Source organism: Cetorhinus maximus, chromosome 10, assembly GCF_964194155.1.
Source record: "Cetorhinus maximus chromosome 10, sCetMax3.hap1.1, whole genome shotgun sequence".
Classification (NCBI taxonomy): Eukaryota; Metazoa; Chordata; class Chondrichthyes; order Lamniformes; family Cetorhinidae; genus Cetorhinus; species Cetorhinus maximus.
Window position 1 is genome coordinate 54,352,851 of NC_135888.1, and position 14,311 is coordinate 54,367,161.

At 43.7% G+C, this 14,311-nt stretch overlaps 1 protein-coding gene across 1 annotated transcript in view; it reads left to right on the forward strand.

Moving 5' to 3' along the window:
- The window catches only part of LOC144685323 (ran-binding protein 17-like), a 947,082-nt gene that overhangs the window by 504,371 nt on the left and 428,400 nt on the right, over positions 1-14,311 (forward strand). The window contains exon 16 of the mRNA XM_078549733.1: positions 3,186-3,266. Coding sequence (XP_078405859.1) covers positions 3,186-3,266 — 81 coding nt within the window. The remainder of the gene's footprint in view (positions 1-3,185; positions 3,267-14,311) is intronic.

Here is a 14,311-nt window from a genome sequence, read left to right on the forward strand (position 1 = left end):
TGTCTGTCCTTGGCTTGCTGCATTGTTCCAGTGAAGCTCAACCAAACTGGAGGAACAGCACCTCATCTTCCAACTAGGCACTTTACAGCCTTCCGGACTGAATATTGAATTCAACAACTTGAGATTTTGAACTCCCTCCTCCATCCCCACCCCCTTTCCGTTTCTTCCCCTTCCCTTTTGTTTTTTCCAATAATTTATATAGAATTTTCTTTTCCCACCTATTTCCATTATTTTTAAGTTCATACCTTATATGCCCTGTTAGTCTTATTTCACCCCACCCCACACTAGAGCTGTACTTTGTGTGTCCTGCCATCCATTCTTAATTAGCACATTCTCTTAGATAATATCACCACCTTCAACACCGCTTTGTTCTTTTGTCTGTGACAACTTTTGATTATCTGCTCCTATCACTACTTGCTTGTCCCTACAACCACCCCCCACCCCCCACCCACACCCCTCCCTTAAACCAGCTTATATTTCACCCCTCTCCTAATTTTACTCAGTTCTGTTGAAGGGTCATGAGGACTCGAAACGTCAACTTTATTCTTCTCCGCCGATGCTGCCAGACCTGCTGAGTTTTTCCAGGTAATTCTGTTTTTGTTTTGGATTTCCAGAATCCGCAGTTTTTTGTTTTTAAGGCTGAGAGATGACTTGATTGAGGTGTACAAAATTATGAGGGGAATAGATAGAGTGGACAGGATAAAATTGTTTCTCTTGATGGAGAATACTAGAACCAGGAGGCATAGATTCAAGATAAGTGGCAGAAGGTGTAGGGGGGACATGAGAAAGAACTTTTTTATGCAGAGGGTAGTGGGTGTCTGGAATTCGCTGCCCAAGTTGGTGGTAGAGGCAGAAACTTTAAACTCTTTTAAAAAGTACCTGGATCTGCACCTAAAGTGCTGTAAGCTGCAGGGCTATGGGCCGGGCGCAGGAAGGTGGGATTAGAAAGGGCACCTGGGTGTCCTCGGGCTGGCATGGACAAGATGGGCCGAATGGCCTCCTTCTGTGCTGTAACTTTTCTATGGTTCTAGTTATGTGTGACTAAGAGCAACACATGGTGCGGGGGAGAACCCATCTCCTCATGAACCACTCAGGCTGATGTAAGCATGGGCACTATTTTCTTGCCCACCCAGCATACGAGAAATGCCCAACATGATTCAATACAGTCATGACAGTAAGACTTGGTGGGTTGGGGGGAACCCTCAAAGGCTAAGGCTACCTGCTGGGTTAAATGCCCAACGCCAACATGGTACTCACCCTTCCAGAGCGCAACAAATCATTGAAGCGCTTACAGCACTGGATCCAGGTGCATCGCACCACATCGCGGGAGCTCACCACCTCCGTCATCTCCTCCCATGCACATTTGGTCATGTGGGGGGTCCTCCTCCTCCCATCCCGGGAGACCAACACCTCCCGCCGTGCTGCCACCTTCTCGAGGAGGGCAGCAAGGCAATCATCAGAAAAGTGAGGGGCACATTGGCCCCCCGCTAGCCTGCCCTGCTCCTCTGCCCTTCCCTCCAGAATGCCCTGCTGAGCAGACCCCCTGCGGTTGCAACTCCAGGCGGCCATTGCGAGCAGCCTACAGGAGGCTGCCAGGCCTTCTTTTAAACAGACTGCTGGGTCGCCATTGGACCCGGTGGCCTGTGCGTGTCTGCTGCAACCTGCACACTCCCGCTATCCGCGGGAGTCAGAAATGCGCTGGGTGGGCTTTAATTGGCCCGCCCGCGCAAAATGGCGGCACGGCTCCAATCACGGGCACCGATCAAGTCCGCATCCGCTCCTGCTCCACCCGCCCACCAAATGGAAAATTTTGGCCTTGATTACAGGACGATATAAATGGGCTGGTAAGATGGGCAGGGTGAGTGGCAAATGGAATTTAATCCTGAGAAGTGTGAGGTGATGCATTTTGGGAGCACTAACATGGCAAGGGAATACACAATGAATGGTAGGACCCTAGGAAGTACAGAGGATCAGAGGGACCTTGGTGTACATGTCCATAGATCCCTGAAGGTAGCAGAACAGGTAGATAAGGGATACTTGTCTTTATTAGCCGAGGCATAGAATATAAGAGCAGGGAGATTATGTTGGAGCTGTACAAAACGCTAGTTAGGCCACAGCTGGAGTACTATGTGCAGTTCTGATCGCCACATTATAGGATGGATGTGATTGCACTGGAGAGGGTGCAGAGGAGAAGTTATGTAATGTTCAGCCATCATCAGAGCTGCTGTGAAGGCCACTAAGAATGCTGTTGCCAGTCTTTTTAAACTTATCTTGGGGTTTAAGTCTACTCGGTAAATAGTCTTTTTCAATATAAAAATGGTTTTATAACGCTATATTTTTCTATTTTCATCTGCTTTAAGTCGCCTCAACCGAAGAGCAGTCCTTGCTCCCCACCTACCCCGGCAAGTCACCTCAACCGCAGTGTTGCCCTTGCCCCCAGCAAGTCGCCTCGACCACAGGGCAGCCCCTGCCTCGGCACAGCACTGTCAGCCAGCCATGAAAAGGTGACTTGCCTGTGCACCAGCCTGAATGCGCAGCGCCTCAACCTTGAAGTCCAACTGGAGACCCTGGCAAGCGCTGCGCAATATTCCTCGAATTGCAGTCTGCCAAGTGTATGCCTCATACATGCTGTTGTGAAATATGTCAGCGTGCAATCACGCCAACGTGGTCAGATGATCCAGGATGGGGGGATGATTCCGGCGAGCTGGGATTATAATGATATGCAGAAGTATTACAATGAGGTTCCCGATGCCCAATGACGAGAAACGTGGCCCGCCATTGATGGGCAGAGCGGACGACTGCAAACTGGTTTCATGCCATCGTGAAACCAATTTTTGGCCTTCTCACCATAATGTCCGCTCATACCACCAAACATGCCTTACGCCAGCGGGTATAGAAAATTCCATCCATAGCCTGAGTCTATAATCAGAATAAGGAACTAACATTAGCAATAAAAATGTGTGAATGTAGTGCGTGGATGTCTGCCTTCAAACTGAAGTAGCGCCAAACATAAAAATATGCAAAGATTTTTTGACTATTGTTCCTGATCTATTCTACACAGGAAACGGAGAGTGGTTTTGATAAAGAAAGAGAATAAATGGTTTGTTGCTCCCCCAGTTCTGTTGAGAGTTTTCAGCATTAGATATTTATACATGCTCGAGTAATAAATATCCCTTTTCTTACAGTGTCAACAACCTAAAATGTTGGGGGAGGAGTGAGCTTGTGATTTCCAGAACGCTGCAGTTTCTCAACGACCTGTCTGTTGGATATCCTTTTTATTGATGTAACTGTGCAGCTGTGGTAGAAAAGGTTAGAGTTGTGTAGACTTTCACAACAATTGGCATGGTACAGCAAGAAAACAGCAGCTCCCCTTGCAAATGCTTCCCTCCCACTCATTTTCCCTTCCCAATTGAAAAGTCTAGGAAAAGGAAACTTACTCCCAAATTATGAGGAAAATTATATGCCTTTTGAACTGTGAAAAAATCACAAGGGGTGAAGTAAATGATGAAGGGTGACAAAAAGCCTTTGTCACATTCTAACCCAACTGAAGTATATAGATCAGAAGAAACAGAATAGACTGTATTGAGCTCAAATCCTCCATGAGATCACTTACAATACTTCATCCAAAAGGCTAAGGAAACAATATTGGAGAGCTGAAATAAAAGTTAAAAATAAGTCAGGTAGTGGAAGTATCAGCAGTGTTCAGCAGCAGTTCCTAGGTTAAGGATACAGCACAATGAGTTCAGCATCCACCATGACCTTCACAGGTATACTTGACTGTACAGAACTGAAAAAGACTGCATCTCCATCCACTGGTTCGATCCCAAAGATCACAACCTTCTTATCCCATTTTAGCTCTGATACCTTTGTTACAACTGGGATGGGAGGACTGCGTGAATTATCAAGCCCCACTACTCCACAGGCCATACCATTAATTTAAATGTTTAATTTTCTCACCAGAATGACCAATTGTGTCCCTATACTTCTAGTACCCAGAAGAAAAGAGACTCTGACCAGGCTTCTTTCAAAAAACTCAATGATTAATTTATTTTTAAACAAAATTTCTGATAAGTTTCAAACACTGGTTAACACACAATTGTAATCCAGAAGCATAACTATCTATCTCTTCTTGAAGAATTCCCCCAGCACACACACAGACACACATACAGAGAAACAAATGACAGGTAGATAGAGTCTCTGTGCAGAGATGGACTCTGGAGGATGGGCGTTATAAAATCAAGGATTAAATCTGCAGGGTTTGGACCTGGAGCTCCCCTGGTCCCGGTGCATGTCTAGAAATTCTCACCAACTGTCTCAGCTTTGCAGGTACAAATGCAGACTGGTTGCACTCAGATTAGGGTTCTCTGGCTACAGGTTGATAGCCACACACAATTTCAGGCAAGGCAGAGAGAGAGAGAGAGAGAGCAGGTTAGGGTAACCTTCGTTCCTCAGCTTGTCCCCCAACAAGACTGCCTTCAAAACAAGCAAAAAAAAAGCAGATTAACAACTTCAGTTTTTTTCTTTCTCCCATGTGATTTCCAGCAAGTTACCAACCTTTGCCTTTTCAGTTTTTTTTCTCCAACAATTAATGTGATTGTGGTTCACAACAACCAGATCTTCCTCAAGTACCGTAAAGGAAGAGGCCTGCTTGCTGACAATTTCAAGGTGAATTTATGACCTTTTTTAAAAAAATCCCAGGTTAGTATCCACATATCTAGATCATGCCGTGTACTTCCATATTAAAGAAAAATTCAGTCTTGCGAGATATGATTCTAACATGTCTCCGCCCTGTTGACCCGTGTCTAACATGCCCTACGCGCTTGCCAGTGGTGTCGAGTAACAACCAGGACGCACAAGTTACCATTTGAACAATCACAATGCTTTATTTTACTAAAGGTAGCTTTATCACTAAATATCCCAATTACATTAACCAAATATTCTCTTATATGTGTGATATTACCCGTCTGTCCTCAGGTTGATCAAGCCTGCTGGCAGGGTACTTGCTCACGAAGTCCAACTTCGGGACTGCTTCTGGAGTGTTGGTGCTGGGTTCTCCTGCCTCACCCGGCCTTCAGTTTCTTTTTATCCTCCATTCTTCGTGCATGACCGCAGCCACTGGAATTCGATTTATCAGTGGTATTGCACTGTTGATTAATTCATCTCTTGGGCCCATCGTGCTGGTTGAGTAACTCATCTCTTGGGCCCATCTTGCTGGTTGAGTAACTCATCTCTTGGGCCCATCGTGCTGGTTGATTAATTCATCTCTTGGGCCCATTCTGCTGGTTGAGTAACTCATCTCTTGGGCCCATTCTGCTGGTTTGTTAACTCATCTCTTGTGTTGTTCTTCACAACTGGACACAATGGGCCCCACCTCGTGGTGAGGACACCTCCAGCTCCAAATGTGATCAATTCTGTTGTGATGTCATTAGAGTATAATATCACAGCAAACACCACATCTTGTGGTTAAATAGTTTCCAGTAAGCTTATTATCATTCAGAGATGTGATCAGCAGTCCCTGGTCATGCCCATCTCTCTGCATTAGCTGTTTTCTGACATGTTCTTATTAGGTTAACCCTTTACTGGGTATCACAGCCCTTAAGAGATGAAACACCATTTCCAAATGTCAAAGATATGTACTAAATATAAACAGAATTCAAACATGTGCTCACTCAGCCATCCATTCCTTATACAAAATCTGTTCAGTTTTCTGACTTTCTTGCTTTCCAGACAATTATAAAAAAATTACATTCTTGATAATGCATCAGCAATTACATTACCTTTTTCAGCAATATGAACAATTTTTAAGTTATAAGGCTGTATTAGCAAGCTCCATTGGAACAGTCTGTCATTCTGAGTATTAATTTTTTCCACAAAGGCCAAAGGATTATGGTCAATATATACTAATGTTCCTTTACAGCCATGATGGATATATACCTCAAAATACTTAAGAGCCAGTAACAATCCCAGGGTTTCCTTTCCTACTGCAGAGTATCTCTTTTGATGCCAATTTAATTTTTTAGAAAAGTACCCCACTGGCTTCTCCATGCCCGATTCATCTTCTTGAAATAAAACTGCACCCACCCCCAAGTCACTAGCATCGATTACCAGCTTGAAGGATTTAGCGAAATTAGGGGCGGCTAATACTGGTTCATTAGAGTCGCTTTCAGCTTCTCAAAAGCTGACTGTCTGGCACTCTTTTGACCATACCAGCTTTGCTTTCTTTTGTAATAAATCCATTAGTGGAGCCGCTATTGTGCTGAAGTTTGGTACGAATTTATGATAGAAACCACACATTCCTAAAAATCTCATGATTTCCCATTTAGTTTTAGGGCCAGGGAATTCCATCAATGCCTATACCTTCGCTGTTCTTGGCAAGACTTGTCCCTGCCCCACGATATGCCTTAAATAAGTTATTTGCACTTTTGCGAACTCACGTTTTGCAAGGTTTATTACTAGACTGCTAATTGTAATTGTTTAAATAAGGCTTCCGATTGTTTTAAATGGTCTTTCCATGTGTTGCTATAAACCAAGACATCATCCAATTGACCACACGATTCCGAACATGAGTGATCACCTGATTCATTAGTATTTGGAAAGTGGCTGGAGCATTTTTTGGCCCAAATGGCATTCGTATGACCCATTTGGCATCACAAAAGCCAATATCTCCTTCGCTCGTGATGTTAAAGGTACCTGCCAGTATCCTTACAACAAATCTATCTTAGTAAGGAACAAGGCACTCCCAACCTTGTCAATACAATCTTCTAGATGAAGGATTGGTTAAGAAACTATTTTTGTTACTGCATTAACCTTCCTATAGTCTATGTAGAACCTGGTTGACCCATCAGGTTTAGGCACTAACACTACTGGAGAACATCAACTGCTTTGACTAGGCTCAATTTGGTGATTTTCTAAGACATATTGAATTTCTGCTGTCATTTGTGCTTTTTTCTCTGGACTTAAACAATAAGAATGTTGCTTTATAGGAGAAAATTCCCCTACATCCACATCATGTGTGGCTAAAGTTGTAGACCCTAGTTTATCCTTACAGACCCCTTTAAATTCTGTAAATAACCTCATTCGATCCTCTCGTTGTTCCACCTCTAAGAATGAAAATATGGTATCTAATTGTCCTAATATTTCAGTGTTAGCTAACCAGATCGTAGGAGGTTCAATTTGTGAACTGTCTTAAATCTCCTTCTACCTCACTCTCACTGTCTCTTTTGTCCTCTACTGTACTTACAACCTGACGTACCTGCTGTTTCCTATCTTTCTCCCTGGTATCATTTTAACATATTGATGTGACAAAGCTGATTCTTTTTCCTACGATCTGGGGTATTTATCAAGTGGTTTACTTTACTAACCTTCTTAATTATCTTGTATGGATTACTGAACTGTGCTTTCAGAGGTTCCCCCTGTAATGGCACCACTTCAATCCCTGGTTGTAATGTTCGGGTCAAAGCTTGCTTATCTGCCCAATCTTTCATCTTTGTTTGAGAAACTTGAAGATGTTCTTGAGCCACTTTGCAGGTTCCCGTGAGCCGTTCCTGGAACATGGACACATAATCTAACATAGAGGTTCCATCCTTCTCTCCTAAAAACTTTTCTTTGATTAATTTCAGAGGACCTCTTAGCTCATGTCCGTAAATTAATTCAAAAGGGCTAAAGCCAGTAGATTCATTTGGTGAATCTTGGGTAGCAAATATGAGAAAATCCAGTCCTTTGTCCCAATCATGGGGATATTCATGTCAGTATGCTTTAATCATTGTTTTGGCAGTTTCTTTTTTATTCATTCATGGGATGTGGGCTTCGCTAGCTGGGTCAGCATTTATTGCCCATCCCTAATTGCACCTTGAGAAGGTGGTGGTGAGCTGCCTTCATGAACCGCTGCAGCCCATGTGGATACCCACAGTGCTGTTAGGAAGGGAGTTCCAGGATTTTGACCCAGCAACAGTGAAGGAACGGCAATATATTTTCAAATCAGAATGATGAGTGACTTGGAAGGGAACTTCCAATGGTTTGATGGTACCTCTCTAAAGCTCCCTGTGTTTGTGGATGATATGCTGTGGACTTTAGCTGTTTTATACCCAAACTACTCATTATGTTCGGAAATATTTTAGACATAAAATTGGAACCTTGATCCAACTGGATCTCTACTGGTAATCCGTATCGAGTAAAAAAAATTAGGTTAACTTCTGTACCATTACTTTAGCCGTAATTGTCCTTAAAGGGATAGCCTCTAGAAATTGTGTTGTCATATCCATAATGGTAAGGATATACTGGTGTCCTGCTTTCGTTTTTGGTAACAGTCCCACACAGTCCACTAACACACCCTACTGAGTGGTTCTTCAAAAACGGGTATGGGAATTAAGGGTGCCGGTTTGATTCCATGTTGTGGTTTTCCTACCATCTGGCACGTTTTACAAAACTGTACCACGTCCTTATGAAGATCTGGCAGTAAAACTGCCGGTTTACCCACGCTTGAGTTTTCTGTATCCCTGCACGTCCTGCCATAGGAATTTCATGTGCTATCCATAATATCTCTCCACGATATTTGGGTGGTACCACTACCTGATGAACAAGCATCCACTCCTCATCTGCAGGTCTGTGAGGAGGTCTCCACTCCCTCATTAGAATTCCAATTTTAATATAATAACGTTCTTGAGCTTCTTTAGCCTTAGCTTCAGTTTGGGCTGATTTGCTTTCTTACTTAAACTCTGGATCAACTTGTTGAGAGCCCCAATTAAAGTAAATTTGTTAAATGTCTCTTTCAGATTATCAAAGTATTTAAAGAAAGTTTGAGCCAGCGAAATATCTGTCTGCGGTATCACTTTGACCTTCAATGATGGACTTTGCTTAGCCGTTGCTCAGGTCATCACACATGAAAGGAAAATTCCTGGAACCATTTCCTGTAACTGCTCTATCTGTTTAACCTCACTTGGTCTTTCTGTAATTATGGGAGAAGCCTTTGCTTCAGCTAAATCATTTCCCAGGAGTAAATCAACTCCATCTACAGGTAACCGCTGAACAGCCTCTACCGTCACTGTCCCAGACAACAGTTCACACTCCAAGTGCACCCGGTACAAAGGTACGGGTATATACTCGCCACCAATACCATTGACTAAAACTTCGGCTTTTCACGTGCTCTCTGGTGGAAAAGATATGCCTTTCCCCAGCAAAAGTGTTTGAATGGCCCCCATATCACATAGTATGATTATAAGTTTAGCTGTCTCAGTTGAGGAATAAGGGGTTACTTTTCCTCTCAACAAAAATTCTTTCCAACTCTCATGTATCTCATTCACCTCTCCTGAACTCACAGCAGTGTTCACACTCGTTTTCACAGATGCAGTTAACGCTACAATCGATCTGTTGTACTTTCAGTCAGGGCTCCTTTTCCTGCTTCACCCTTAGGTACCCCAATAAGTCCCATGGATTTACCACACACCTTCCAGCACCCTGCACGAACATGTCTCATCTTATTACATTGGAAACACTGAGGCCTTCGATTATCATTTCCACCCTCAGCACCTTCGCCTAAGCAGGAGTTTCCAGGGAATTCCCAGCTGCCCCTTCTCTTCCCTGGCTACTTGCCTTCCTTTTACCTTCCCACCTTCTATCCTTCTCGGGTTTGTGGGAATGATGGAAAAAGGGTTTGGATTTATGGACCAGCTCATAATTGTCAGCTATTTCAGCTGCCTGTTGTGCTCCTCTGGTCTTCAACATGGGCTCCAACCACTGGAGGAAGTGAATTTTTTAATTCTTCCAGGAGAATTATTTCCCTAAGAGCTTCATATGTTGTCTCTGCCTTTAATGCCCATAGCCCATATCCAATGGTTAAAATTACTCTGCTTTACCCTCTCAAACTCAATATAGGTCTGTCCAGGCTGTCCCTGTCTCTTTATATTCCGAAATTTCTGCCTGTATGCCTCAGGGACTAACTCATATGCGTTCAGAATAGCCTTTTTCACTGCATCATAATCCAAAGGTACTTGTTCTGGCAGCGATGCATATACCTCATAAGCTCTACCCACCTACCTACTCTGTATAAGCAATGTCCAGATTCCTTTTGGCCATTTCATTTGCTTAGCCACCTTTACAAACGAAATAAAGAATGCCTTTACATCCCTTTCCTCAAACTTTGGGAGGGTTTGCACAAATTAAGGCCATTTAACTCTCAATTAAAATCATTAACAGAGCTACCCGTCCAACCTTGTGTTGGCGGGCAAGCGAAGAGCCCAGGTGGCCTCCGCATTTTTCATGGAACCCCAACCACGGGCGGGATGAGGTTTCATGAATGATTTTAAATTTTGACAAAACTTTTTATTGAAATTAATGCACATATCCCAGCTCATGTGACAGTTTCACATGAGGAGACATGTCATAAAAATTTTCTCGCCACTTTATTAAACTTTTTGGACTTAAAACTAGTCTCCTTGAGGCACAGAGGTACCCAAGGGAGATTTCTGCGCTCTTTCGTGCGCATGTGGGCGGAAGAGCGCACTCCTGACTCAGACAACCCCCACCCCGCCTGCACAGGGAGTGCACAGCGCCTTAATTGGCCCACCGATGTAAAATGGCAGCGTGGATCCGATCGGTGGCACTGATCGGGTCTGTGCCCACTCCCGCTACCCCTTCACCTGCCCAACAGGCAAAAGATTCTGCCCCTGGTCTCCGTCTTGTTAACCCTTACCAATTATTATTTGGTATCCAATCACCTGCTGTCTGCATTTCAAATCCTGCGCGAGATCCCAATTTATCTTACAATGCAATCATATATCACATATATTACGCAAACTCATGAACGGGCCTAGGGCCATCACTTTCGGCTGTGAAAAGTGCCCAATTTACCTCAGATTACCCTGGAAGGGCAAGGTATCTCAAAAGCTTGAGAACAGGTGAAGCTAGCTGTTTCATGCTGTGACTATGCAGCAGCAACATGAGCGGTATTCGCCATGAACGGGATGCTGCTGTCAAGCCAAAAAGACGTTCTGCCTATCACACAAATGAGTAATGTGGCATACGCATTTCAGTGCCAGTGTGATGCTAGGCATGTAGGCCGTACGTCCCAAAGACTGACGGATCGTATCAAACAACATATCCCAGCCACAGTTCGCAACGTGCAGGGTACGGACAGTACCCAACCAGCCCCTGCTTGCAAAACTCAAAACACAGTGTCCAACATTAGATATGATTCCACGATTGGACAACATTTGCTAAATAATCCTCAGTGTGCTAAGAATTATGCTGACAACCAAGGTAAGATTGTTAGCCGGGCTTGCAATGTGGTACATTTGCATGTACTGGAAGCTATATATATTAATACACAGCATCCTGTTCTTTGCAGACAGCAAGAACATGTACATATGTTGTGCCTGTTTCAGCCAAACAAAATAAGTGACAGCCATTCGCTGGTTCATTCCTCAGGGAAATGCCTTGACCAATTAGGGTTTAAATTGGTTTAAATTTCAAACGATTCTTGTCAGTCACCGTCAGTGTTGCTTTCTCCATGACAATGTCACTTGCCAACCAAACAGCAATCTCTTCACATATAGTATAAATTGTTGTTTCCCCTTTATATTGGTATTCTTGCGAGTATCCTGATGAGTGCAAGGCGAAAAGCTTAGATATGTCTCCTTTTTCAGCAATACTCAAGTTCTGTACTACCAAATGTTTAATTTATTTTTAAACAAAACTTCTTTTAACAAGTTGGAAGTACTGGCTAACACACAATTGTAATCAGGAAGTATAACTATCTATCTCTTCTTAAAGAATTCCACTAGCACACACACACAGACACACACGCAGACAAACAAAGGGCAAACTGATAGAGTCTTTCTGCAGAGATGGGCTTTGGAGGATGGGGCATTATAATATAAAGGATAAGACGCTGTTGACTAGGAGTTCCCTCGTGTGTGCTGGTCCCGGTGGATGTTTGGAGGTTCTCACCAACTGGTCTCAGTTTTGCAAGTTCAAATGCAGACTAGTTACACTCAGATTAGGGTTCTTTGGCTACAGGTTGATAGCAACACACAATTCTAGGAAAGGTAGAGAGAGAGAGCCAGTTAGGGTAGCCTTCCTACCTCAGCTAGTTCCCCAATAAGACTGCCTTCAAAAACCAGCAGGTTCACAACTTAATTTTTTTTTCTCTCACTCATGTGATTTCCAGCAAGTTACCAACCTTCCTTTTCAGTTTTTGTTTCTCTATCAGTTAAAATGATTGTTGTTCAAAACAAACAATCAGATCTTCCTCAAGTACCATATATGCCAGGTAATTTCTTGGAAGAGGCCTGCTTGTTGACAGTTCCAAGGTGAACTTATGACTTTCTTCAAAAAAAATCCCAGGTTAGCATCCAAAATGTCCAGATCATGCCATGTCCTTCCATTTTGTACAAGATGAGTGCAAGATGAAAAACTTAGACACATCATCTTGAGATGTATGATTCTAACACCTTTCAATATCCCATCTATCAAGATGTATCCATTGCTGGCCTAACCTCCCCTGCTTCCAGTACCTCCCTGGGATGGTCTGTTCTGCAGGATTATAACCTACACGAGGAAGCTATACCTTAATGATGTTGGACATCTCTCTGGGATCCCATTTTTCTAGGTAGTTTTCAGGAACTAATATTATCTGAAAAAACACCTATTTTCTAATACATCTATTGCCCTTAATCTTTCCTCAATCTAGCTGTCCTATTTTTAACTTTCTCTGAGGGTAGAATGTGCCTCTTGTAGCAGGGTTCCTTGAGTAAAAAATGGTGAGTATCAGAAAAGGTGTTTTTACCCCAAGCCAAGCAGTAGTTTTGTGGCTCTTGTATTCGGTTACTGCATTTTCCTTGTATCCAGATCTTTTAGCCGTAGTCCACGGAGGATATAATCTCTTTCTATTAGAGAGAGACATTACATTCTATACCTTGAAGGGCACCACTCCACATCAAGTGTCAGGCAAAGTAAAGAGGCAGGCCTCCATGAACTATAACAGCTGGTACAGGGATTGAACCCATGCTGTTGGTATCTTTCCGCTCCACACTCCAGACATCTAACCAACTCAGCTAACAGATTACTGATTATGGCAGATCTTTTCTGTTGCTATTTCCAGTGACTGTTCATGAGGCATTTAAGCCTCTAACACAGCATCGGTAGGAGTGACCACTGCACAGTCATTGTGGAGACGAAGTCCCTTCTTCACATTGAGGATACCCTCCATCGTGTTGTGTGGCACTACCACCGTGCTAAGTGGGATAGATTTCGAACAGATTAGTAACTCAGGACTGGACATCCATGAGGTGCTGTTGGTGATCAGCAGCAGCAGAATTGTACTCAGTCACAATCTGTAACCTCATGGCCTCGCATATCCCCCACTCGACCATTACCATCACGCCAGGGGATCAACCCTGGTTCAATGAAGAGTACAGGAGGGTATGCCAGGAGCAGCACCAGGCATGCCTAAAAATGAGGCGTCAACCTGGTGAAGCTACAACGCAGGACTACATGCATGCCAAACAGCAAAAGCAGCAAGTGATAGAGCTAAGTGATTCCACAACCACCGGATCAGATCTAAGCTCTGCAGTCCTGCCACATCCAGTCGTGAATGGTGGTGGATAATTAATTCAATGGAGGAGGAGGCTCCACAAATATCCCCATCCTCAATGATGGAGGAGTCCAGCACATCTGTGCAAAAGATAAGTCTGAAGCATTCACAACGATCTCAGCCAGCAGTGCCGAGTGGATGATCCATCTCGGCTTCCTTCACAGGCCCCCAGCATCACAGATGCCAGTCTTCAGCCAATTCGATTCACTCCACGTGATATCAAGAAATAGCTGAAGGCACTGGATACTGCAAAGGTTATAGGCCCTGACAATATTCCAGCAATATTACTGAAGACCTGTGCTCCAGAACTTGCTGCGCCCCTAGCCAAGCTGTTCCATCACAGCTACAATACTGGCATTCATCCGGCAATGTGGAAAATTGCCCAGGTATGTCCTGAACACAAAAACCAGGACAAATCCAGCACAGCCAATTACCACCCCATCAGTCTACTCTTGATCATCAGTAAAGCAATGGAAGGGGTCATCAACAATGCTATCAAGCGGCACTTGCCTAGCAATAACCTGTTCACTGATGCTCAGTTTGGGTTCTGCCAGGGATACTCATCTTCTGACCTCATTACAGCTTTGGTTCAAACATGGACAAAAGAGCTGATCTCCAGAGGCGAGGTGAGTGTGACTTCCCTTGATGTCAAGGCAGCATTTAACCAAGTATGGGATCAAGGAGCCCTAGCAAAACTAGAGTCAGTGGGAATCGGGGGAAAAC